Here is a 25,186-nt window from a genome sequence, read left to right on the forward strand (position 1 = left end):
AGTTTGAGTATAGGACAGTTAATATTCCAGCTTTGTGGGGCCCATGAGTTGTTGAAAGGGGATTCATACATTTTGGTGGGGCCAGTCCAAATATTTCCCAAAGAAATAAAAGCATAGAGCTTCACGTGACTGAGTTTGGAGGCACAAAGGAAACACGATTCCCATTGTAATTTATTGGCTGGGTTGAGTCCTTGAAGGCAAAAATGGAGTTGGGTTAATTCTTTTTGATAGTTGGGCACATTTTCCCACTGCTAGGCCGAGTTTTTGCTAACATAAATTGAGTTCTAGTCTAACGGGAGTTGTATTCCCCTTTATCAGCTCAGGCCGCGGGCTATTCTCAACTGCTGGGCATATATTTCCTCCAGAGAAGGCCGCATTCTACCCTTAACAAACTTATGTGACTTGGACATGGGCTAGTGAAGAAGCAGACAAATTTGTTGGATGAGTTGGTGTTAGAACGAGCAAGAACAGTCTCTACGTCCTAGTCTGGAGTCTCATACATTTCCTTCGCTGATTTACAAGAGTTCTAAGTCAGTGAAAGACTAAACCAACGAACAGTCATCACAATACAGTGTTGGCAATAACCTAGAACGCGTTGTGGAAGACACAATGGAGGATAACTCGTTGAATTTGGGTGCCAGGTTCTATTTCATTACAAACCTGTCATTTTCCCTTTATAAATATATGAATGCCTAAATGATGTGCGCTACTCAATTGAATTGAAAACAAATTGTTTGTGGGCCCATACTCTTTATTTATAAATTGTAACAATGTTGTTCATATTTCTGGGTGCATTTACAAATGAGTTTAATATATACTGTGTCTTTACATTGAAAGAACCCCATGGTGTATGTATGTAATATCATTTAATGAAAATATCCCTCTACAAAAGTATGTCTAAACATTGATTTCCTATAACTTGAGGAGGAGGTTTATAATAGTAGTATTCTTGGAGTCATTTCTAAATTAGAATATTACAACAACCCTTGACAACTGTTAGAAAATCAGAAAGGCAAAAAGATTTTCTTATATTGACAATTACTTGTGATATTTTTTTATTCTTATTATCTTTCTTTATGTTCTTATTTATCTTCATTTTGTCAAGCAATCATCAAATCAAAGGCATGAAGATCAATGACACTAGAAGTAGGAACTCAACCAGGGATAAAACCCCTATGAAGGGGAAAACCCAGTGAAACTTTTCAAATTCATATCAAATTGAGACAGACCAAGACCTTCGACCAGACCAAAAGACCTTTCTTACTCCACCGAGTCAGCCTTCCAGGATGATTATCAAACTTCAATAGTCTTCTTCAAGTCAAACAAATTCAACCCAACAACGACACAAAATTTCAGCCCACTAGTTCTCAAATTTTCGGCCTCCTTGCAATTCTGAAATTTCCAGCCCTCTTATAACCTAGAAACTTTGCATGTGTGGCTGTAGAGAGAGAAAATTCAGCTTCTTTTGTTTGACAAGTGTCTCCTTCTCCTTCACTAGGGTTTTCTATTTCTTCTTAGGTATTTCACTCTCCTTCTTCTCCTTTAATAACCACAAATTGAATTTGCTTTTCTTATGCACCAAATGAGGTTGAGATGCTACCTTTAAATAGTGGTTTTTGTCTTGTCTTCTTTGACGTCGACTTGGTGGAGGAGGTGTATTTGACTCAATTTACATCAAAAATAATTTTCTGTCTTGATATACAAAGCCCAAGAAGGGTCTATTACAAGATGACATGAACAATGACTCTTTGACATAAACCCTAGAAGCCTACAATGGAGGCTTTGACCTACAAATAAAATAATAGAGCATGAAACCCATGCCTAATAAATAATTTTTCTTTCACAATAAAAATTCTTTTTCTTTTCTTTGACAATTACATTATGAGTCATGACTCAAATACAATTATGAAGACCAACACTAGTTACATTCTTCAACACTCCCACTTAACTAGGGAGGCATTCATAATTATATATATACATAGGTACATGGAAGATTTCAAAATGATGTGCTCTATGAAGAGTCACAACACACGCAATGCTACAGATTAGATAGTTGACCAATATCTAATTGGGTGGGACTAAGGTGTGTTCCAAGATTTAGCCACTCTAGGTACCATGAGACTTCAACTTTAACATCAACCCAAGGATCTAGGTACGTATCCAAGGTTGAAGCTCCAAGATCAATGCCACCCTCCCCACTTAGAGTTTTGGCTGTTGTGCTCGTCGCACTTGCGTTGCACCCAACTCATATCAGTTTCGTGCTCTTGTCCTAACATAATTCAACAATCGAGGTCAATAGATTTCCTACTCAGCGATAGCAATGGTCACGATGTCCCTACTGGTGGCTTCATTGAAATTTCTCCTGGTTGTTGACCACATCGAACAATCAATGAATTTCAAATGGCGGCTTGGAATTCCCTCACGGCCTCAACAACGATAATTATGCGACAACGATTCAAATGTTAGTGATCCTAGGGTCTCTGCTTATTGCATGGCGACTTTCAAAGCAGAATCGACCAAGATTTGACTGCAACAATTGTTGGCGTGTGGGCCCTTGATTGGTTTGGATGGAGGATTTTTGGTCTCAGGAGAATTCGTCCGACTTGGTCTCGGCGTTAATTATGAAAGTGATCACAACCTCAACGAACATCAGTTTATTGTGATTACAGACTCCAACAGTCGCAAGAGTCGACAACTATGCCTTATCATTGTCCTAAATCGATGCACCTGATTTTACAAATATTCAGTGCTCAAGTTGACAGGCTCCCATGTTAATTAATTCGAGCTTCAATCGATAACGAAAACCCTTCTCTGCCTAGCCACGAAGACTGATGTGGCATATCTTCTTGGTGGCTCGTAAGCGGCTCACTTCTAATGCCTCACAACAGTGGAATTTGGCTTTGAATTATTTCGACGATGATAGTCAGCAAAACTACTGGACGACCCTCTGTTGACTTTGTCGATTAATTTGGAATAACCTTTCTTCATAATAATAACGCGCTGTAAAATTATAATATGACTACGCTTGAGAAATAATATTTGGCCCAAGCGAATGATTTGGCCGAATAGTTTTGGTCGAATTAATTTCACTGATTTTGTCGCACATCTAACCAGAAAAATTGTCGAGCTCTTCTAACAAATTTTCGACCAATAAAAACCCATGCAATTGAAAAATGAAATACTCGTAGGCTGAGCCAAGACCAATGCTTTGATACCACTATAATGTCCCAAATGAGATATTTCACTAAATTTGCAGAAATCGAACTCAACCCAAATTTCACCATTAAATTATCATTCAATTAACAAAAGATTGCCATGTAAAATTAAACAAACAGAACACTGCAATCCAGTGACACAATGAACACGAAAATTCTCAGCGTTTATTATAATGGATAAAATGGGGTTACATGCATATACAACCAAAATAACTGAGATGAATGTTGGCCTCCAAGATAATCTGTTGCACTGCATCAACTTCCAAAACTGAACTGAACTGAACTGCCACTACTAAACTCTCCTTTGAATTGTGGATGAATTCACCAAGGGGAGATGGTTGCTCACCCAATCTCACTAAATCACCCAAGGGTTTTTGTCATGGGGCTACCAAGGAAGTAGAGAACCGAGTTCCCAACCTCTCATACAAGAAGAAATAACAAATCCAAGATGTCCTCCATGCCCTCCTCCTCTTTTATTGATCTGATGGACCCCTCTAGAACCTCAAGTTTTATTATTATTTTAATCATGGATCACTTTTCCCTCTTCTATTTTAATTAAAATATTCTTTTTAATGTTGGAAAAGGGTAAATTGGCCACCATGTCTCCTCAGGTCACTGAAACTCACAGCTAACCATCCCATCATGTAGATCTTCTCGTTTCGGTTCCAACAAGCTATTACACTAAGGTTTTCTAGTCAAGTATTCCTCCCGGAATGGCACCTTAAGCGTAATTAATTGAGTCAGGGCTAATAATAACTCTGTTTTCTGAAAGTTGTTGGAATGTGCCGAAATGAAAGGCAAACTGTGTGGATGAGGGAATATATAAGCGAATGCCATTGGACCTCATAGAAACTCCTCAAAACCCCTCCAAAAGCCCCTGGGCCTTTTGCTGACACAACCCTGCACCTGTGACCTGTTGCCCCCAACTCTGAAAGTCCATGCTAACCATGTCATAAGGAACACCAAAAAAGGGAACATTACAGTGCAGCTGGTCTTGCATAAGCAAGTTGGAGCAAGACCTAGGTGAAAGAGATGTCCCCAAGATCTAGAAACTTCGGCCGAATATTCTTCTGGGCAGACCCAAAAAATGGCAACTGCTACATTGGAAATGTTGAGAATGACCCTCTATAGTGCTTAGAATCACTAAAAATGTAGTTGTAGCTTCTTCCAAAAATACTCAACCAAACCCAGAAAGGAATTTGCCCAATTCATAGCAACCAACTGACCCACAAAATAGTGTGAATTGCCCAGTGAGACAGGAAATATGCACCTCTAAAAAATAGTTGTAGATGCTCACCAAATGCCACCAAGAGATCTCCCCAACTCCCTGGAAATTCCTCTCCAAATTTACCCATTCAACTCCATCCCTTCTCATAGCCAAATTCCTCTGCTGCAAGCCCCTGCAAATTTTCCCAGTTTGATCCCTTCTCATGCCCTAGGAACCACAAATTCCCCCTATAGAATTAACTCAAAATCCAACCACGAAACCACCCAAAATCTTCAACAAATGACACTCCAAACCAATACAAATTTCCCGGAATTTATCTCCCTCTCCTGCTAACTTCCCCAAGAAGTGTGAATTCTCTTTTGCGTCTTGGGACTTGCAAAACTAGGCACAAAACACTAGTCCTTGCTCCATGGAATTCGCAAAGGTGCTAGGAAACTTGCCTAGGGTGGCACTCTAGGCCCATCGAAGCAAGAGTTGAGATCTCCACTCGGAAATCTCCTTGTGGTAAGCAACATTGTGTTAGAAAGGCTGAACAACTCAAGCAAAGAACTTGGTTCAGATATGAAATTTTCAAAAAGCCCCAAAATGATGCCTCTTCCTTCTATTTATCTTTGCTGCCCCTAAGTCAACCTCCTTCCTTTACTTTTCCTCCCCAATGGATTTCCTTCCAAGGGGCTCGAATTTCCCTCCTTTGAGCAGCCCCCACACTCCACCAACGAATTAATTTCCCTTTCCTCTAATGTTTTGCAATATTTTCTATCCAAAATCAAAAAGTGTCTTCACAACCCACCTTTCCTAAGTTTTCATGCCAAAATTATTTCCTTGTGCCTAAATTGCAAAAATGGGGAAGCTTACTTAGCAAATCAATTTGTGGAGACATTACATGTAATTTCTCCTATTCTTCCTAGTCCTGAAGTCTCCCATACCAAAATTGCCTCCAATGCCCGAATTGCAAAATTGTGCTATGCTTAGCACCACCCCAAGGATCCTGCTGACCCCCTCAGATGAAAAATTCAAAATTGGGGATATTACAATTTTCTGGTTTGATCATCGGTTCTGTTCCAATAACATTGCTTTCTCTACTAGATTTCCATAGCTGCTATCTCTCTTGAACCCTTAGCATGATGTAGTCTCTCCTCCTGGTGGCTTCTTCTTTCCCTTTTGCATTCACTCCATCTCCTCATATTCATTACGCTCTCCATAGATTTCATGTTTGAGTCTAGTGGACTTTGTCCAAATATGTATTATATAATTTACTTTATCTTTTTGTTCTTTCTATGTTTTGTCTAATATGTGAATTGGTATTTTCATTTTGTACATCTTTGACACTTGGTCACACTCTCCACCATTTGTGTATTGGTATATAAATCTAATACCAGATAGAGTGTACACACTACAGCTTGTACATTTGTCACAATCTCATGTGTACTTACATTCTTCCTTGATTTTGTGGGTGAGTATTTGCATTGCTGTTAACTTTCCCTATATCATATCGTTTCTCTCCTTGTTAATGGTTGTTTCTTTATTTGTGCATGCAGTGTGATGGTTATGACAATTTACGGTAATTGTGTTGATTAGACAAAGCTGAATAACTGTTTTAACCTTAAAAACTTTTGCTTGAATCATGACCTGGTGTCCCTGATTATGGGTTTTTCTAATCGTGCTTGCTTATCTATTGCATAGCGCATTTGACTGTATCCAATTCTTTGCTTGATCTTTTCCTGCATGGTATCAGGAATGATATCGACTCACTGACTTAGACGGATAATACTGAATACATGGAAAGGCCCCCTATCAGGCACAGATGCTTTGGAATTTGCATGCCTTTTGTTCAGATCAGTTCAAAGTTTCAAACATTGAATAACATTAACTTTTTTTTAAAATGTTCCTAAAATTCATGAAAGATTCTTTGCTTGAAAAAAGTAATGAAAGTATTTCTATCCCGAATCCAGTTCTCTGCATAGAGCCAAAGATAAAATATCTTTAATCTCTTTCAGTGCCAATCAAAACAAAATAAAACAAGACACTACAAAAAGTCTTGTATCGAATCTCTTAATTTATGTTTTTTATATATTTAAAATTTCAGGAATGCAAGCCTTCATGAGAGTATTTGAATCCATTTTTCAGCATGCCTGTGTATCAAAAATTTGTTCGTATCTATATGAAGAGGTAGTTTGAATGTTGACCCTTTTTCATTTGTGATTCCAGGATGTCTTATGCGTTTTGTTATTGCACCAAACTTGATCGGACTCCCAGCAATATCTGTCCCTGTAAGTTTTTGAAAACTATGTTGATTCAAAACTCGGATGATGGCAATAAAAGCCTGTTTGATCTAATATTTTAGAGATGGTTTTGGGATTTCAAATCATAGAATCATCGTAGCCTTAGTGTGGATATTATACCAGTTTTCAGTTCATTCCTTATCATGTGTAACTTCAATGAACGCTGAAAAGCTTTTCAATTATCTAAACAACTTGTCTATAAAGATTAAGATTTTGCAACTTGGCTTTGCAATAATAATACAAAGCTAAGTTGTCAAATATGTGATTTTGTACACCCATAGTCAGAGAAAATTTTAGGGGTGAAAATTTATATTGAAGTGTACAAATCTTGGTGAATCTTAGTAGTCCCTAATATACAAACCGTTAGCACTTTTGTAAAAATATTCAAATTTTTATTGTTTTTATATAGTCTATAAAATTTCGTGAATTTTCATGTAAAATAATTTTATCGTGTACAATTTTTTGATTTAGGGTAGCATCGGATGTGCTCTAGGCCTCAAATTATGCAAGGAGGCTCGGGCACATGTATTCCAAAGAACCTAGAAAGCGTTTTGTGAAATTCCATCCAGAAACGATTTTATTAAAATAAATAATATTTTTTAATGAGACCCTATGTCTAAACTTAGGAAATTAAAAATATTAATGGATATTAATTTAATTGTGGGTGTAACTTCTAGAAGAAGACAAGGATCAAGCTAAAATCATCTTAGCCATTGATTAGCTTTTAATTTGGGTTGTTGAATGTCAACGAGAAGATTTAAGAGAGCTTGAGTGTCATTTGGAGAACACACTGAGAGATGAAGGAAATCGATTTTTCTGAAGTGAAAAGTTCTCAGGAGGAAAAATTGATTGAGGAGATTTCTTGCAGCAGAGGGACAGTGAGAATCTGGAAGAAGGAATTTCCGGAGAGTACGAGGCAGAGGGAGAACATAAATACGTCCAGAGGAAGGCTGACATTGGCCCACGCAGCGCTGACTGGAATGTAGCATAGTCCTTGAGGGGAAGTCGAGTTTCAGTTGTCAGGGTGTGAGTGCGGGAGGCAAAAGATCGATTTTCTCAGCCAACAGAGGATCCAGAAGAGGTGCGGCGTAATACCCAGGAGGGGTGACGCAAAAACTGCTAGGAGGGACGTAGTTCCGCACAGAGGCCACGCAGAGGGTGACGCAGAGCCTCCAGTTTAGCAGGATTAGTCACTGATTCTCGAATGATAGGGTGAGATTATTTCACCAGACTTTTGTTCAGTATTCTGTCTGTATCAGATTACTAGTTGAGCATCCTAGAATTGTACACAAATTTTCTCGTGCATAATAATAAAACCCTCAGAGCTGCTGCACCGGTTTTCCCGCATTGGGTTTTTCCGTGGACTATTGTCCAAAAATAATAGTGCCCTATGTGTTTCTATTTTCCTTGCTCAGTTTCTATGTTTCAGAATCATATTTAATTTGGTGTAGGCTGGTTCAGTAATTTACTTCAATGTTTCAAGAAGAAATCTGAAATAAGCTTGTAATATAATTTACAATCTAGGTGAAGTAGATTCAGTTGATTGCAGTAGGATTCCTGAGATTGTTAGATCTAGGAATTTCACATGGTATTAGAGTTGTTGATGTGAAACAGGGAAGAGAAGATCTAGCTTTGAAGCAAGGGCCAACTAGCTGCAACAAACAGTTGTTTGAATCCCCTAAGGGATTGCACAGTTCTAGCTAGGAGGGCTATATTTTCATGGGTGTCTCTCTCTGAGTGAACCGACATATATGTAAGACTGTCGAATCGAGAATTTGCTGAGGCAGAAGTAGCCACGCAAAGCCTCGGCGCAAAGATAGAGGGACACAGTTTTCTACAAGCTGAGTGTTGGGCAGAAAAGCCGTGAGAAAGAGGAAGCAGATCGCATAGTGAGGGAATACTTCCTCAGTGATTTCTTGCCAAGGAAATCAATATTTCTCAGTTACTGGGCAGCAGAGGAGCAACAGAATTACCATCTCCATCAGGGAGTGCATAAGTTAGCCTAGAAGCTACACAGTAGGGAGAAAGAGGGAGTTGTTTGACATTTTTCAGAGGATATGGAAACCAATGGCTTGAGGGATAAGGACAGGTTGGACAGTGCTTCCAACTACGTCATCTGGAAGGCTAGAATGTCTTTCCATCTAGATGAACATGCCCTCAAGACATATGTTGATAGTGTCGTAGTTGTCCCTGCGGATGCAGATCCGCTGAAGAAGTATAGAGCTGAGATGGCGAAGGCGAAGAGGATGATCCTGGATGGAGTAAAGGATCATGTGGTATGTCACGTTACTAGCAAAAGGACTTCTAAGGAGATGTGGGATGCCTTGGCCACATTGTATTAGGGATCTTCCAAGCAGCGAAAGATGTACTTGGAAGAAAAATTGAGATTTGCTCAGATGTAGAAGGGAGAACATGTGGATCCATTCCTCACGAAGCTTAAGGAGACCCGTGATGAGCTGTCAACCACGGGGCATACACGTCAGGATTCGGAGTTAGTGAGACTTGTTGAAATTTCTAATTCTAACCTGTTAGAAATTCTTCCTGTACTATCTAGTTTATCTCACCTACCTGTTTAATTACTTAACAAGTTATTTAACCATATAAATACTGAAAAATAAACACAAGTACAGTCTCAACATCTACAAATCATCAACTGAAAGAAATCAAGCACACAAGTGACTCCGTTATTTTTGGACAAATGTCCCTGGAAAAACCCAATGCGCGAAAACCGGTGCAACTATTTTGAGGGTTATATTATTATGCAGTCTATCTGAGTACAACAGGGTGCCTAATCCAGCTCACCAGACAAAGAAAAATACACGGCAACAATACGTCTATATCCGGAAGCAGGTATTCAGAAAACTTGTCCCACGAAACCCTCTCTGGCAAAACTGAAACTCAGCGCTGGCCCTTCTGGCCTCTGCATCAGCCTCTTGCTGACCTGCGTTAGCCCCTGGACCCTCTGTGTCAGCCCTCTGAGGCACTGCGCAGCCTCTGGGAGCCTCTGCGTCAGCCCTCTGAGGCACTGCGCAGCCTCTGGGAGCCTCTGCGTCACTCCCTCTGCCCTCTCCGTGGATGACGCAGTCTCTCTGGGCTCTACGCTGCCTCTGTTGGGCTATGTGTAGCCTGGACTAACTGCTACTCCTCTCTCTCTGCTTCTTTGCTGGTCTCCCAGTATTGTCCCTGCCTCTCTGCCTCGTACTTATTGCCCCTCATTGCTGATCATTGATTCAACTTTGCTTAGCAACCCCTCTCTAGCAAAATGAATGGCTGATCACTCTGGTGTATTCTCCAACTGACCCGCAAGCCTCTTCTTATACTTTTCTCGTTGGTTCTTCAACGGTCGAGATTAAATCTCTAATCAACGACTAAGATTAGATTTGGCTTGATCCATGACTTTTGGAACCTTCTAACCGAATTTTATATTAATACCCATTAATATTTTATTTTTCCCAAGTTTAGACTTAGGAACTCCATTAAAAATATTAATTATCTTAATATGTCCCAAACCAGGTACAATTTGTCCAAACCATTATTGAGTATTGGAGATCTCATGCGCTTTAGCCTCTCCACCAATTTTCATGGCTAGAGCACATCCGATGCTACCCCAAATCAACACTCCCTCTTAGCGAGGATCGTGCTCTAGTAATACTCCACACTGAGTATCACACTGATTATCCGACAATGGTCCCTATGCTGATGCTATGCCTCCCCGTCCAACATTCTCTGTGCTGTTGCATCCTGTACTGCTGCCCATGGCCCTGTCACTACCACTATTGCATCCGTACAACAGCTCCCTCTGCATCCGTGCTGCTGCTGGTCCATCCTCCCAGTGCTGCATCTGCATTGCATCCCCTCTCATCATGCTGCATCGTGCTATTGCATATTGCTACTACACTGCAACTCAGTTACTGAGAAGTAAGTAACTGATCCACCCAACTTCTGACATCCCTGTCAGGTTAGAAACACTCCCGATGTTGAAGCTCCCTTTGTCGCTAACAAGTGCTCCCTCTACTGACCTCTACGCTGTTGCAACAACTCCCTGCATCTCGCACCGTTGCACACCTCTCTGTGCCATCGTACACTGGTGCAACACTCCCTTGCCTCTCGCACTGTTGCAGCCTGCTAGCCTCGCGTTGTCCAGGGACTCTTGCACTATGGCACTCTCTGCTGCTCCATCCGCATCCGTCTCTACTGACATCCGCCAGTCTTGCTACTCCTCTTTAGGGCTCCAACAGCAAGGTATAATCCAAGAGGTTGGGTACCTCAAGGATCTTGCCTCTCATCACCTGTAGTCTTCCTGATTACAACTCGATGTCTCGCCACTTATTCTCAAGTGGCACATGAGCACTCATGGCACACAGAACAGACAGGATCCTGGCCTTCCAAACCACAAAGTTGGACGCTCCGTCCAGCCTGTCCTGATCCCTCAGCCCATTCTCAGCCATCTCTCTACTCTTCTTTGTCGACTCCTCTGAGTCTCTCTACTTCCCTCCAGAAGTGTTCTCTTCGACTCCTGCTGAGTCTCTCTACTTCACTCCTAGAAGTCCTCTGTTCGACTCCTGCTGAGTCTCTCTACTTCCCGTCTGGAAATTCTCTTCTGGACTCCCTCTGAGTCCTAATTTCCCTCCTGGAATCCTTCTGCCAATGTCAAGCTGCCCCTCTCCGATCGTTTGTGCAACTGCAACACTGATCCAGATTCCTTGGCTAGAAATCCGCCTCGGCAGCAACTCCTTCTACCTTGGTCTTGCCCTGTTCGATACTATTTTGACCACAGTACCCCACCAGCTTCACTCTCGCAAACTACCCATAGCCTCCTATGCGCCAACAACTAAAGGATTGAGCCACTTGGCTTTGCGCAATCCCGACACCAGTAAATCAACTCCCTTAGCCAACTACGTCGGCGCTCCTGGCCTTTGCGTGAACCTATCTCTGGCCCAGACTAATGGCGTAGTCCCTCTGCGTCACTCCTTCCTCTATCGCCTTTTGCAAGGATCAGCTCTGTCACTCGGGACAGCTGAATCTGTTGCAAATGCTCTGCTCGGCTGATGCCTTCAGTTTTCCTATGATCTGCAACCACCCTTTTATACCATGTTGAAATTTCTAATTCTATCCCGTTAGAAATTCTTCCTGTACTATCTGGTTTATCTCACCTACTTGTTTAATTACTTAACAAGTTATTTAACCATATAAATACTGAAAAATAAACACAAGTACAGTCTCAACATCTACAGATCATTGACTGAAAGAAAACAAGCACACAAGTGACACCTGCGCAATCCCGACACCAGTAAATCAGCTCCCTTAGCCAACTGCGTCAGCCTTCCTGGCCTTTATGTGAGCCTCTCTCTGGCCCAGACTGATGATGCAGTCCCTCTGCGTCACTCCTTCCTCTGTCGCCTTCTGTAAGGATCAAATCTGTCACTCAGGACAATTGAATCTGCTACAAATGCTCTGCTCGGCTGACGCCTTCAGTTTTCTTTTGATCTGCAACAACCCTCTTATACCATGTTGAAATTTCTAATTCTAACCTGTTAGAAATTCTTCCTGTATTATCTGGTTTATCTCACCTACTTGTTTAATTACTTAACAAGTTATTTAACCATATAAATATTGAAAAATAAACACAAGTACAGTCTCAACATCTACATATCATCAACTGAAAGAAAACAAGCACACAAGTGACACCGTTATTTTTGGACAAATGTCCTTGGAAAAACCCAATGCAGAAAAACCGGTGCAGCTATTATGAGGTTTATATTATTATGCAGTCTATCTGAGTACAACAGGGTGCCTAATCCGGCTCACCCGATAGAGAAAAATACACGGCAACAATACCTCTATATCCGGAAACAGGTATTTAGAAACTTGTCCCACGAAACCCTCTCCGGCACAACTGAAGCTCAGCACTAGCCCTTCTGGCCTCTGCGTCAGCCTCTTGCTGACCTGCGTCAGCCCTAGGAACCTCTGTGTCAGCCTTTTGAGGCACTGCGCAGCCTCTGGGAGCCTTTGCGTCACTCCCTCTGCCCTTTGCATGGATGATGTAGTCTCTTTGGGCTCTGCACTGCCTCTTTTGGGCTCTGTGTAGCCCGGACTGACTACTGTTCTCGCTCTCTCTGCTTCTGTGCTGGTCTCCCAGTATTGTCCCTGCCTCTCTGCCTCGTACTGACTGCCCCTCGTTGTTGATCACTGATTCAGCGTTGCTTAGCAACCTCGCTCTAGCAAAATGAATGACTGATCACTCTGGTGTATTCTCCAACTGACCCTCAAGCCTCTTCTTATACTTTTCTCGTTGGTCCTTCAACGGCCGAGATTAAATCTCTAATCAATTGCTAAGATTATATTTGGCTTGATCCATGACTTTTGGAACCTTCTAACCTAGTTTTATATTAATACCCACTAATATTTTATTTTTCCTAAGTTCAGACTTAGGAACTCCATTAAAAATATTAATTATTTTAATATCTCCCAAACCGGGTACAATCTTTCCAAACCATTTATGGGTCTTGGAGATCTCATGTGCTTTAGCCTCTCCACCAATTTTCATGGCTAGAGCACATTCAATGCTACCCCAAATCAATAAGATTTGCTCTAAATTCTGTCTCGAATGAGTGGCAAGTCTTTGTCTAGAGTATCTAGGGTAGAGCAACATTGCTAATTGGGATGAGATGTGGGCAACTCTAAAACAAGGGTTGAGGAGAGACTTGGTCAAGGTCAAGCTTGACGGAAGCAACAATAGTAGTGGGTCAAAGCCCAAAGAGGGGGAGGAGAATGCAACCATTGCATCGAAGGGGCAACAGAGACGAAAGAATGACGTCTCCAAGGTGAAGTGTTTCAGATGTCGCGAGATGGGCCACTATGCATCCCAGTGTCCTTTGAAGAAAAAGGACAAGGATGAGAAGCACGATCCTAAGGTTGCAGCTGCAAAGATCAAACAGGAGGAGGAGTTCACCATGACAACCAAGATACCTCCAGGAGGAAGGTGGGCTGATTTGGAGTTTTAGTTCGAAAGAGCTACAGATGGGCAGGATCCTTGAGGAGTCCACCTCCTGGATCAATACCTTGCTACGAGAGCCTAATGTTTTCAGTAGCAAGATGGACTAATGTCAGATGGTGCCAAGGAGTGTCGGGGAGTCAACTGCAGTAGCTAGGAGTGCCACAGACTGAAGAGCACAGAGCATAGTTGGCAGCAGTGCAGATGGCACAGAGCAGAGGTTAGCAGCAGCGCAGTAGATTCAGAGGGTTAGTTCAAAGACTAGCAACAATCAGGCTCTAGAGTTCACGTGGTATAATACTGAACACAGTTAATTCAATAATTTTTGATGGTTTTTTCGTTGCTAGCAGCAATAGTTTGCAGTGCAGTGGCAGTGCTAGCAACAACACAAATGCAACACCTGAGAGGGAGTTGTAGTATGGATGCAATGTTGACACTGGCAGTGTCAGTAGTAGTACAGTTACAGTAGCAGCATAGTAGTCGGTGGACAGCATATTAGACATCAGCAATGCAGAGGACAATGCTTGAGAGTCAGAGCAATATGCAGTAGCGTATATTGCTAGAGCACATTCCTCACTAAGAGGGAGTGTTGATTTAGGGTAGCATCGGATGTGCTCTATGCCTCAAATTTTGCAGGGAGGCTTGGGCACATGTATTCCAAAGAACCCAGAAAGTGTTTTGGGAAATTCCACCCAGAAATGATTTTATTAAAATAATTAATATTTTTTAATGGGACCCTAAGTCTAAACTTAGGAAATTAAAAATATTAATGGGTATTAATCTAATTGTGGGTGTAACTTCTAGAAGAAAACAATGATCAAGTTAGAGGGAATCACCTGAATCATAGTTAGTTGCTGGGCCAACTCCAATGCCAATTGATCTAGTCACTTGTGGATCTTAACCATTGATTAGCTTTTAATCTGGGTTGTTGAATGTCAACGAGAAGATTATTTAAGGGAGCTTGAGGGTCATTTGGAAAAGACATTGAGAGATCCAAGGAAGTTCTCAGGAGGAAAAATTGATTGAGGAGATTTCTTGCAGCAGAGGGCCAGTGAGGATCTGAAAGAAGGAATTTCCGAAGAGTACGAGGCAGAGGGAGAACAAAAATACGTCCAGAGGAAGGCTGACGTTGACCCACGCAGTGCTGACTCAGAGGCAGTGCAGTCCTTGAGGGGAAGTCGAGTTTCCTGCTGAGGGAAGTCAAGTTTTAGTTGTTGGAAGCCGGGGTGTGAGTTCGGGAGGCAGAAGATCGATTTTCTCAGCTAGCAGAGGATCCGAAAGAGGGGCAACGTAATACCTAGGAGGGTTGATGCAAAAACTGCCGGGAGTGACGTAGTTCTACACAGAGGCCACGCAGAGGGTGACGCAGAGCCTCCAATTTAGCAGGATTAGTCACTGATTCTCCAGTGACAGGGTGAGATCATTTCACTAGTCTTTTGTTCAGTATTCTCCCTGTATCGAATTGCTAGTTGAGCATCCTAGAATTGTACTCAAATTTTCTCCTGCATAATAATAAAACTCTCAGAGCTGCTGTACCGATTTTCCCGCATTGGGTTTTTCCGGGGACTATTGTCCAAAAATAATGGTGTCCTATGTGTCTCTATTTTCCTTGCTCAGTTTTTGTGTTTCAGAGTCATATTTAATTTGGTGTAGGCTGCTTCAGTAATTTACTTCAATGTTTCAAGAAGAAATCTGAAATAAGCTTGTAATGTAATTTACAATCTAGGTAAAGTAGATTTAGTTGGTTGCAGTATGATTTATGAGATTGTTAGATCTAGGAATTTTCACACAATTTGGGCGAATGATTTAAAAATAAATAGAAATTGCTAAAAAAAATTTCCAAAAAATAATGAAAAGTTAGTTCATTTGTGAAATTTAGCCCATTAAATTTTCCATGCTCATAATGTCTTTCGTGTAACTTTCTATCCAGCTTACAGGGACAAAGTAGATGCTTGTTGTAAGTTGGATTCAGGTTCACTCATCTAGGGTGCATTGTGTCCCTAACTCAAGGATTCATGTTCACTTTCTGTTGATTTCGGGTAGCATCGAATGTGCTCTAGCCATGAAAATTGGTGGAGAGGTTAAAACACATGAGATCTCCAACACCCAGAAATGGTTTGGGCAGATTGTAACCGGTTTGAGAGATATTAAAATAATTAATATTTTTAATGGGTATTAATATTAATAAAATAAAATATTAATGGGTATTAATATAAAACTGGGTTAGAACGTTCCAAAAGTCATGGATCAAGCCAAATCTAATCTTACCCGTTGATTAGAGATTTAATCTCAGCCGTTGATGGACCAACGAGAAAAGTATAAGAGTAGGCTTGAGGGTTAGTTGGAGAATACAATAGAGTGATCAGTCATTCTATTCTCTAGAGCGGGGTTTGCTAAGAGAGATAGAATCAGTGATCAGCAGCGAGGGGCAGTGCATACATAGCAGAGAAGCAGAGCTAGTACCAAAGAGACAACGCAAAGCTCGGAGAGGTTGACGCAGAGGCAGTTGGGTGCTACGCAGAGGCAGCCAGGAGCTGCACAGAGCCAGGAGAGGCCAGCGTGTGAGATGCAAAGGGTCTAGGGGCTGACGCAGAAGCTCCAGAAGTTGACGTAGAGGCTAGAAGAGCAGGGCCAAGAGGCAGTGCTAGAAGGATTTCGTGGGATAGACTGGATGTTGGTGAGCTGGATAGGGTGACGCAGTCCCTATCAAAGTGACGCAGAGCAGTGGGAGTGGCAATTGTTGATGTGGGATTGTTCATTTGGTGATTATTCAGTCGGAATATTTGTCTCCGAGGAGAGGTACTACTGCTGAGGGCATTCTCTGTTGGGTGAGCCATTTCTGGCACCCTGATTGTACTCTGAAAACTACATAATAATATAACCCTCTGAATAGCTGCATCGGTTTTCCTGCATTGGGTTTTTTCAGGGACATTGGTCCAAAAATAACGGTGTCACTTGTGTGCTTGTTTTCTTTCAGTTGATGATCTGTAGATGTTGATACTTGTGTTTATTTTTAGTATTTACATGATAAATAACTTATTAAGTAATTAAACAAGCAGAAAGAAATAAACCAGATAGTACAGGAAGAGTTTCTAATGGGTTAAACTTAGAAATTCCAACACGGTATCAGAGCGTGGTTGCAAATCACAGGATAACTGAAGGCATCAGCGAGCAGAGTAGTAGCAGCAGATTCAGTTGTCCCGAGTGATAGAGTTGATTCGTGCAGAAGGCGATAGAGGAAGGAGTGACGCAAAGAGACTTTGTCATCATTCTGGGCCAGAGAGAGGCAGCGCAGATGCTAAAGGAGGCAGAATCAGGCTCACGCAGAGGCCAGGAGGGCTGATGCAGTTGGCTAGGGGAGCTGATTTGCCAGTGCCGGGATTGCGCAAAGCCAAGTGGCTCAATCCTTCAGTTGCTAGGGTATAGGAGGCTGCGGGTAATTTGCGGAGCGAAGCTGGTGGGGTACTGTGGTTAGAACGGTACCTCACAAGGCAAGACCAAGGAGGAGGGACTTCCAGAAGGGAAATCGAGACTCAGAGGGAGTCGAACGGAGAACTTCCAGATGAGAAGATGAGAGACTCAGCAGGAGTCGAATAGAGGACTTCCAGGAGGGAAGTAGAGAGACTCAGAGGAGTTGGAAGAAGAGCAGCATAATGGCCGTGAATGGACTGAGAGATTATGATAGGTTGGACGGAGCATTCAACTTCATGGTTTGGAAGGCCAGGATCTTGTCCATTCTAGACAAATATTGCATCAAAGACATCGCCTTGAAAATAATAGCGATCCCAATTGACCCAACTGAAAATGAGAAGTACGAGGAGGCAATGGCTAGGGTGAAGTGCATCATCCTTGATGGGGTCAAGGATCATGTGGTGCCACATATTGCCGAGAAGGACATGACAAATGAGATGTGGGATTCCCTGAAGAAATTGTACTAGCATACTTCCGTGCAGAGGAAGATGTTACTTGAAAATCAGCTACGGTCATACCAGATGCAGAAGGGAGAGCAGGTAGATGTCTTCCTTGGTCGATTGAAGGAGATCCGTGACCGCATTGAACACAGTCTAAGAGGATTGGGAGGTATTTGTCATGAGCATACTGGGCAGGTCAAGCCTTCCAGATTAGGACGAACTGTGGGCGACTCTCCATAAAGAGGAGATCAGATGGGTGACCAAGGCGGAGAGCAGCGGAAAATGGGTCAGAATCAAGGAGGAAGAAGAGGATGCTTCTCTAGTATCTACGGGAAAGCAGGAGAAGAGAAAGAAGAAGGACCTCTCCAAGGTCAAATGCTTCCATTGTGGGGAAATGGGTCATTTTGCGGACCAGTGTCCTAGGAAGAAGAGTAAAGGAGAGGCTTTTGAGACCAAGGCAGCGCCAGCGAGGGCGGAGAAAGAAGTCGAGGAGGATGACGATTGTGCCATGAGTGCTCATGTGCCACTTGAGAAGAAGTGGGGAGACATCGAGTTGTAGTTAGACAAACTGCAGGCGATGAGGGGCAGGATCCTTGAGGTACCCAACCTCGTGGATTATACCTTGCTACGGGAGCCCCGAAGAGGAGTAGCACGACCAGCGGATGTTAGTAGAGATGAATGTAGATGGAGCAGCAGAGAGTGCTACAGTGCAGGAGTTCGCGAGGCTAGCAGGTTGCAACAGTGCGAGAAGCATGAGAGTGTTTCAACGGTGCAAGATGGCACAAAGAGGTTTGCAACGGTGTGAGATGCAAGGAGTTGTAGCAGTAGTGCAAAGGTCTGTAGAGGGAGCACTTGATTAGCGGCAGAGGGAGCTTCAACATCGGGAGTGGCTCTAGCCTGACAGGGATGTCAGAGTTGGGTGGATCAGTTACTTACTTCTTAGTAACTGAGTTGCAGTGCAACAGTTAGCAGTGGCAATGCTCTGGGCAGCACGATGCAACATGATGAGAGGGGATGCAGTGCAGATGCAGTGCTGGGAGGATGGACCAGCAACAGCACGAATGCAGAGGGAGTTGTCGTACAGATGCAGTAGTGGCAGTGGCAGGGCCATTGATAGCAATACAGGATGCAGCAGTGCAGAGGATGTTGGGCGGGGAGGCCTAGCATCAGCACAGGGATGGATGTGTTGGAAATAACACTGAGAGGGGGGGTGAATCAGTATTTATTAAGCAATTTACCAAACCTTCCTTATTTGATCTTTTGAATTATTCTTGCATATCAGTACCATAAAATAATGAGCTTGAATAAAGAAAATAGACAGTCACACCAAAGAACACAAGATGTAAGGTGGAAACCCAATGCGGGAGAAAACCACCTGCTGCAATATGTCTCTATCTTCTTTCAAGAAATTCTTTTACAATGATTTTGTACTGGTGCAGTCCTTTACCAGCACGCAGGCTGCAACCTGCAGAGAGCTACAACTCTCTCGTTTTCCAGTTTCTCCTGGAAGGGAGCTACAACCCCCTACTTCTTTTCATGAAGAATCAAATGATCAACAAGTATATAACAGATACAATCCACTACAGATATCAGATCAGTAATTACAGAAATAACCCAGAACACTTTATGAACAGAAATATACAGTCAACAGATCATCTTAAGACAGGGACGCATATTTTCTTTCTGTGGCCTGCGACTGGACGCAGTCTACCCTCCGCTGTTCTGCGTGCAGACGCACTGTTCCTCTATGCTTTGCTGCGACCGGCGCACCCCGAAACACTATCGCGCCGCGTCTTTTGCTTTAGAGACGCACCCAATAACACAGTCGCACCGCGTCCTTTGCCTTTACTGTACTGCGTCCCGGCGCACTTGCCCTTCACTGAACCTGCGTCCCTTCAGATATAAAAGATATGAGGACTTCAGAACCAACCCAAACACTCAGATCCACAGATCTGATCATGCGCCATAGAGATCACAGTCCATTAGAAGATTCGCCCTCATAGATCTGGACTAGATCTCACCAAAAGATATTCAACCAAGATGATGCTTAATCCAAATGAACTCCTTTGCTTTATATAGGCAAGCTTCTCCCCAAAACATGGAACAATACCACGAGCCGACACCATAGAAACACAAAACCGTCGGCTAGATACCACGCAAGAAACCCCCACGTGCTTTTCTCTGCCTTGAAATGTGTGCACTGGGCGGACGCACCTCCTGAACAGCTGGCCGGCGTCCCTGGACGCGGGTTCTGTATGGTATACCTGCGGGGACGCACTTGCTGAACATATTTCCTGCGTCCTTCTTGATTTATCACCTGAATGGGTTTGCCATCAAGGACAACACCTGAATCATAATGCCAACAATCTCCCCCTTTGGACTTGATGGCAACCACATAATCTTCAGCTTCATTCTCCCCCTTTGACATCAAGAGCAAAGGGTATGCTCCCCCTATGCTCATGCATCTCCAGATCTGTAACCAGAAATCCATCATGAAGGAGATAGAGACATATTGCAGCTAATTCCAAGATCTCCTTCTCCATAATGCCAACAATGCATTATGTGCTCCCCCTGAGCCTATACCACCAATAGGAAGATGATCAACAGTAAGATGATGCATCAACAACCCCCAGCTTTTGCCTGAGGTATTCAAAAGTGTCCCTGGGCAATGGTTTGGTGAAAATATCAGCAACTTGTTCCTTAGAAGGAACATACTCCAACTTGACCTTCTGTTCAAGTACTTGTTCCCGGAGAAAATGGTACTTGATTGGTATGTGCTTGGTTTTTGAATGCATAACCGGATTCTTTGAGATGCTGATTGCACTTGTGTTGTCACATAAGATAGAGATTGGAGGTGTACAAGTGATTTGATAATCCTGCAAAGTCTGCATCATCCAAAGGAGTTGGGTGCAACAAGATGCAGCAGCAACATATTCTGCTTCAGCTGTAGACAAGGCAATTGAACTCTGTTTCTTGCTGAACCAAGAGACCAGTCTGGGACCCATAAAGAACGCACCACCACTTGTGCTTTTCCTGTCATCCACGCTTCCGGCCCAATCTGCATCTGTATAGGCATGAAGAGTAAGATCTGTATTTCTAGGATACCATAAGCCATAATTTTGAGTCCCTTGAAGATATTTGAAAATTCTCTTCACTGCTTGAAGATGAGTCTCCTTCGGATTTGCCTGAAATCTTCCAACTATTCCAACTGCATGCATGATGTCTGGTCGGGTACCTGTTAAATATAGTAAACTTCCAATCATAGATCTGTAGGTTGGTTGATGTACTGCTGCAGATTCATCATTTGCACTGAGACTGCATCCTGTGACCATGGGTGTACATACTGGTTTTGCATCTTCCATGCCATATTTCTTCAAAATCTGCTTGAGATACTTGGTTTGAGATAAAAGGATTCCTCCTTCCTTTTGTTGGATTTGCAAACCAAGAAAGTATGTCAGTTCTCCTAGCAAGGACATTTCAAATTCTTTCTGCATGACTGAGGCAAAGCTTTGACTCATAGCTTCTTCATTGCTGCCAAAAATAATGTCATCTACATACACAACAAGTATTAGCAATTTGTCATTTTCAATTTTTATATATAGATTGCTATCTGCTGAACCTTTTGAAAAACCTTGTTGATGAAGATATTTGTCCAACCGGTAGTACCAAGCCCTTGGGGCTTGTTTGAGACCATAGAGAGCCTTTTTCAATCGGCATACAAGATTTGGATCATTTCCAAGAATGAACCCATCTGGCTGTTCAATGTACACTTCTTCTTCCAAGTCTCCATTCAGAAAGGCTGATTTTACGTCCATTTGAAATACTTTGAAATTCTGAGAACTTGAGAGAGCAAGGAACATTCGGATGGCCTCAAGTCTTGCAACAGGAGCAAAAGTTTCTTCAAAGTCTATTCCTTCTTGCTGTGCATACCCTTTACAAACAAGTCTGGCTTTGTTTCTAATTACTTCTCCATTTTCATTCAATTTATTTTTGAAGACCCATTTTGTTCCGATAACATTCTTATCCTTTGGTCTAGGAACCAGCTCCCAAGTGTTGTTCTTTTCGATTTGCTCAAGTTCTTCATCCATTGCTTTCACCCAACATTCATCTTTGCATGCCTCTTTCACATTTTGTGGTTCAGTAGAGGAGAGTAATGCCAAATAACTTGAAGCTTCTGCAACTGTTCTTCTAGTTTGTATACCTGCTTCTTTCTGTCCCATGATCTGAGATTCTGGATGGTTCTTTTGAACATATCTGGATGGAGTCTTTTCTTCTATTCTTGTTCGTTCTTCTGCTTCTTCGTGAGGTTCTTCTTGAGATTCTTCTTGCGGTTCTTCTTCTTCATCATTCTGTCTTTGAGGGTGGCTTTCATCTTCTTCGATGTCTTCACGATGTATTTGCCTAGGAATGTATCCCTTCTCATCAACCACTACATCAATGCTGTCAACAATTTTGCCAAGTCTTTTATTGTAGCATTTGTATGCTTTGCTATGTGGAGAGTAGCCAAGAAGAATACCTTCATCTGCTCTAGGATCAAGTTTACCAAGCTGCTCCTCAGTATTCTTGATATAGCATTTGCTCCCAAAGATTTTGAAGTGCTTTACCGAAGGAGTTTTACCACTCCAGAGCTCATGAGGAGTTTGAGTGCTGTTCACTCGGACATTTGTCTTGTTGAGAATAATAACCGCCGCATGTGCAGCTTCACCCCAGAAGGTTGCAGGGGTTCCTGATTCATCAAGCATAGCACGAGCCATTTGCTGGATTGTTCTGTTCATTCTTTCAACCACTCCATTTTGCTGAGGAGTTCTAGCTGTAGAAAATTCTCTCCTTATCCCATGTTCATCACAGAAATCGAAAAATTCATTTGAAGTAAATTCCCCACCTCTGTCAGATCTGAGGCACTTAATTTTGTGACCTGATTCATTTTCAACCAAGGCTTTGAAGGATTTGAATTTTTCGAATGCTTCATCTTTGTGCTTCATAAGTCCTAACCAAACAAACCTGGAGAAATCGTCAATAAATAATATCAAGTATTCCTCTCCTCTAGGTGTTCTTTTTCTGAATGGTCCACATACATCTGTATGTACTAGCTCAAGAGGCATGCTGGCTGATCCTTCTTTCTCTGGAAAGTTAGTTCTGGTTTGTTTTCCAAACTGACATGATCTGCATATGGTGTTGTCAGGAATTTTGATATCTGGAAGATCGCGAACTGCCTGATATTTGCAAGCTTTCCTTATTTGTGAGAAGCTTAGATGTCCCAACCTTCGATGCCATAGCCAGTGCTCTTCATCCTTGCTTAGATAGCATTGTTGTTGTCCTTCATCAAATATGTATAGATTATTTGGAGTTCTTTTTCCTTTGAGAACTGTTTTACCTGTATCAAGATCACGAACAAGGCATCCATTTGATCTGAATATAACCTCGGTTCTTTGATCACACATCTGGCTGACACTTAGTAGATTATGCTTCAATCCATCAACAAACAAAACATTTCCAGCCTTAACATCTTCTTTTAAAGGAGCAATACCTTTTCCTTTTATAGTTGCAGGAGTATCATTTCCAAAAGAGACTTTCTTTCCCTTTTCTAAATTAGAATAAGACTCAAGTTTTTCTTTATCACCTGTCATATGCTTCGAACATCCACTGTCAATGTACCATAGATTTTCTTGTCCTTCTGCATAAAATGCTATCCCACATCTTTCTGTTTGAGGTTCCTTTATTCTCCATGTTTTGGTGCCTGAGGCTTGTTCCTTTTTCTGCTCTTGTACCTTTCTTTCCGGAAACCTGCTTCTGCATTCAAAGTCTTTATGTCCAAAATTATTGCAAATAGAACATTCAACTTCATTTTCAAGAGCTGAAAAGTTGTTATAGGTCCTTTTTGTAATCCCTGTCATACTTCTTTGTTTTTGAGCTTCCCTAGTCATGATTGTTTTATACGCAACACATTGAGCTGCTTTGTGACCAAAGTTATGGCAAGAAAAGCATTGTCCATTGAAGAAGCTTCTGCGATTATTGGATCTACCAGCCAACTGATTGTAATTTCTATTTTCATCTATTCTTGAACCAAATTGAGAAGATTTTACCTGTGGCTGGTTGTGGCTTTTGTTCACCCTTAAGCTGGATTGCCCCTGATAGTTTCTGTTTGACATTTGTCCCTGCTTTACCTGATGATCTTCCTTGTGCTCTTGCTCATTTCTTCTTGCTGCATCAAGATAACTTTTTGAAGTGGATGCTTGAGAAGTTTCTCCATTATAGCCCAAACCTGTCTTATTTAGTGGAGACCGCTGCACACTGATAATCTCATCCAAAGTTTCAGATCCTTTGACAAACTTGAGATTAATAGTTTTTGTTTTCTCAATTTCTTTTCTAAGACCAACAATTTCACCTTCTAATTTTTCAAGATGTTTTTCCTTTTCATCAATTTGGAATTGTAGAGTATCAATAATCATGTTCTTTTCTTCTATGCATCTCTTGAGTCTAGTAATTTCATCATAAAGGTTATCCACATCTACAGCATCCTCATAATCATCATCTTCAAATGCCATTAACAACCTATATTTATTACCTTGTTCATCTTCATCACTGTTTGATAAGCCATCACTATCTTCATGGGTGTAGTAGCTTTTCTTATTTGCGCTTTGTTTCTTGTTCCATCTAACTGGTTCCTTTCCTTTATCCTTATAAGAGCATTTTGCAGCATAATGACCTACTCTTCCACAAGCAAAGCATTTGAAAGGTAGCTTACCTCTGAACCTTCCAGAACCTCTTTGAAGATTTCTGACAAAATTTGATTCTTCTGGATCATGGCTTGCTTCATAGTAATCTTCTTTGCCTGATGCTTTAAAAGCAGCCTCCCTTCTGTCTGATGGTCCTCCCTTTCTCATTTCATAAGCAGTTAGAATTCCATGTAGCTGAGACATAGTAAGAACACGGAGATTTTCTTTTTCTTCTATTGCAGATACTTTGGATTCAAACTTGGGGGATAATGATCTTAGAATCTTTTGAACTACTATGGACTCCTTTACTTCTTCACCCAAATTTTTCATACAATTAACAATCTCATCTACCCGAAGAAAATAATTAGCCACACTTTCATCATTATACATCTTGAGAGTCTCATATTGAATCCTGAGAGTTTGAAGTTTAGCTTGTTTTACCTGTTCATCTCCTTCATAGCTTGTGATCATTTTGTCCCATATTTCTTTTGCTGATTTGAAGTGCATTACCTTCATGAATTCTGTTTGGGATATACTTCCTAATAGAGTACTGACTGCTTTTGCATTTGTTTCATACTTCTTTTTCTCAGCTGGATCTGTAGGAGTAGCTGAAGGAAAAGCATAGCCTGTTTCTACAATGTCCCAAACTTCAGTACCAAGAGATTGAAGATATGCAGTAACTCTTACCTTCCAATAATTGAAGTTTGTCCCATCAAAAACTGGTGGCCTGATTGATGCTTCTCTCTCGTAGTTGCTCATGATGAACGATCTACCTTCAAGCGATCAAGCTTTTCTGAAGGACCCGGCGCTCTGATACCAATTGTTGGAAATAACACTGAG

General features: G+C 41.8%; 1 protein-coding gene across 6 annotated transcripts in view; it reads left to right on the plus strand.

The window, feature by feature from the left end:
• The window catches only part of FAAH (fatty acid amide hydrolase), a 311,150-nt gene that overhangs the window by 246,344 nt on the left and 39,620 nt on the right, over nucleotides 1-25,186 (plus strand). For all 6 annotated transcript variants that reach the window (XM_089420823.1, XM_089420819.1, XM_089420828.1 and 3 more), the window contains one exon: nucleotides 6,652-6,713. In XM_089420823.1, coding sequence (XP_089276949.1) covers nucleotides 6,652-6,713 — 62 coding nt within the window. The remainder of the gene's footprint in view (nucleotides 1-6,651; nucleotides 6,714-25,186) is intronic.

This window comes from Pinus tabuliformis, chromosome 6 (assembly GCF_031772625.1).
Source record: "Pinus tabuliformis cultivar Carrire ecotype Pingquan chromosome 6, CPIR1, whole genome shotgun sequence".
NCBI lineage: Eukaryota > Viridiplantae > Streptophyta > Pinopsida > Pinales > Pinaceae > Pinus > Pinus tabuliformis.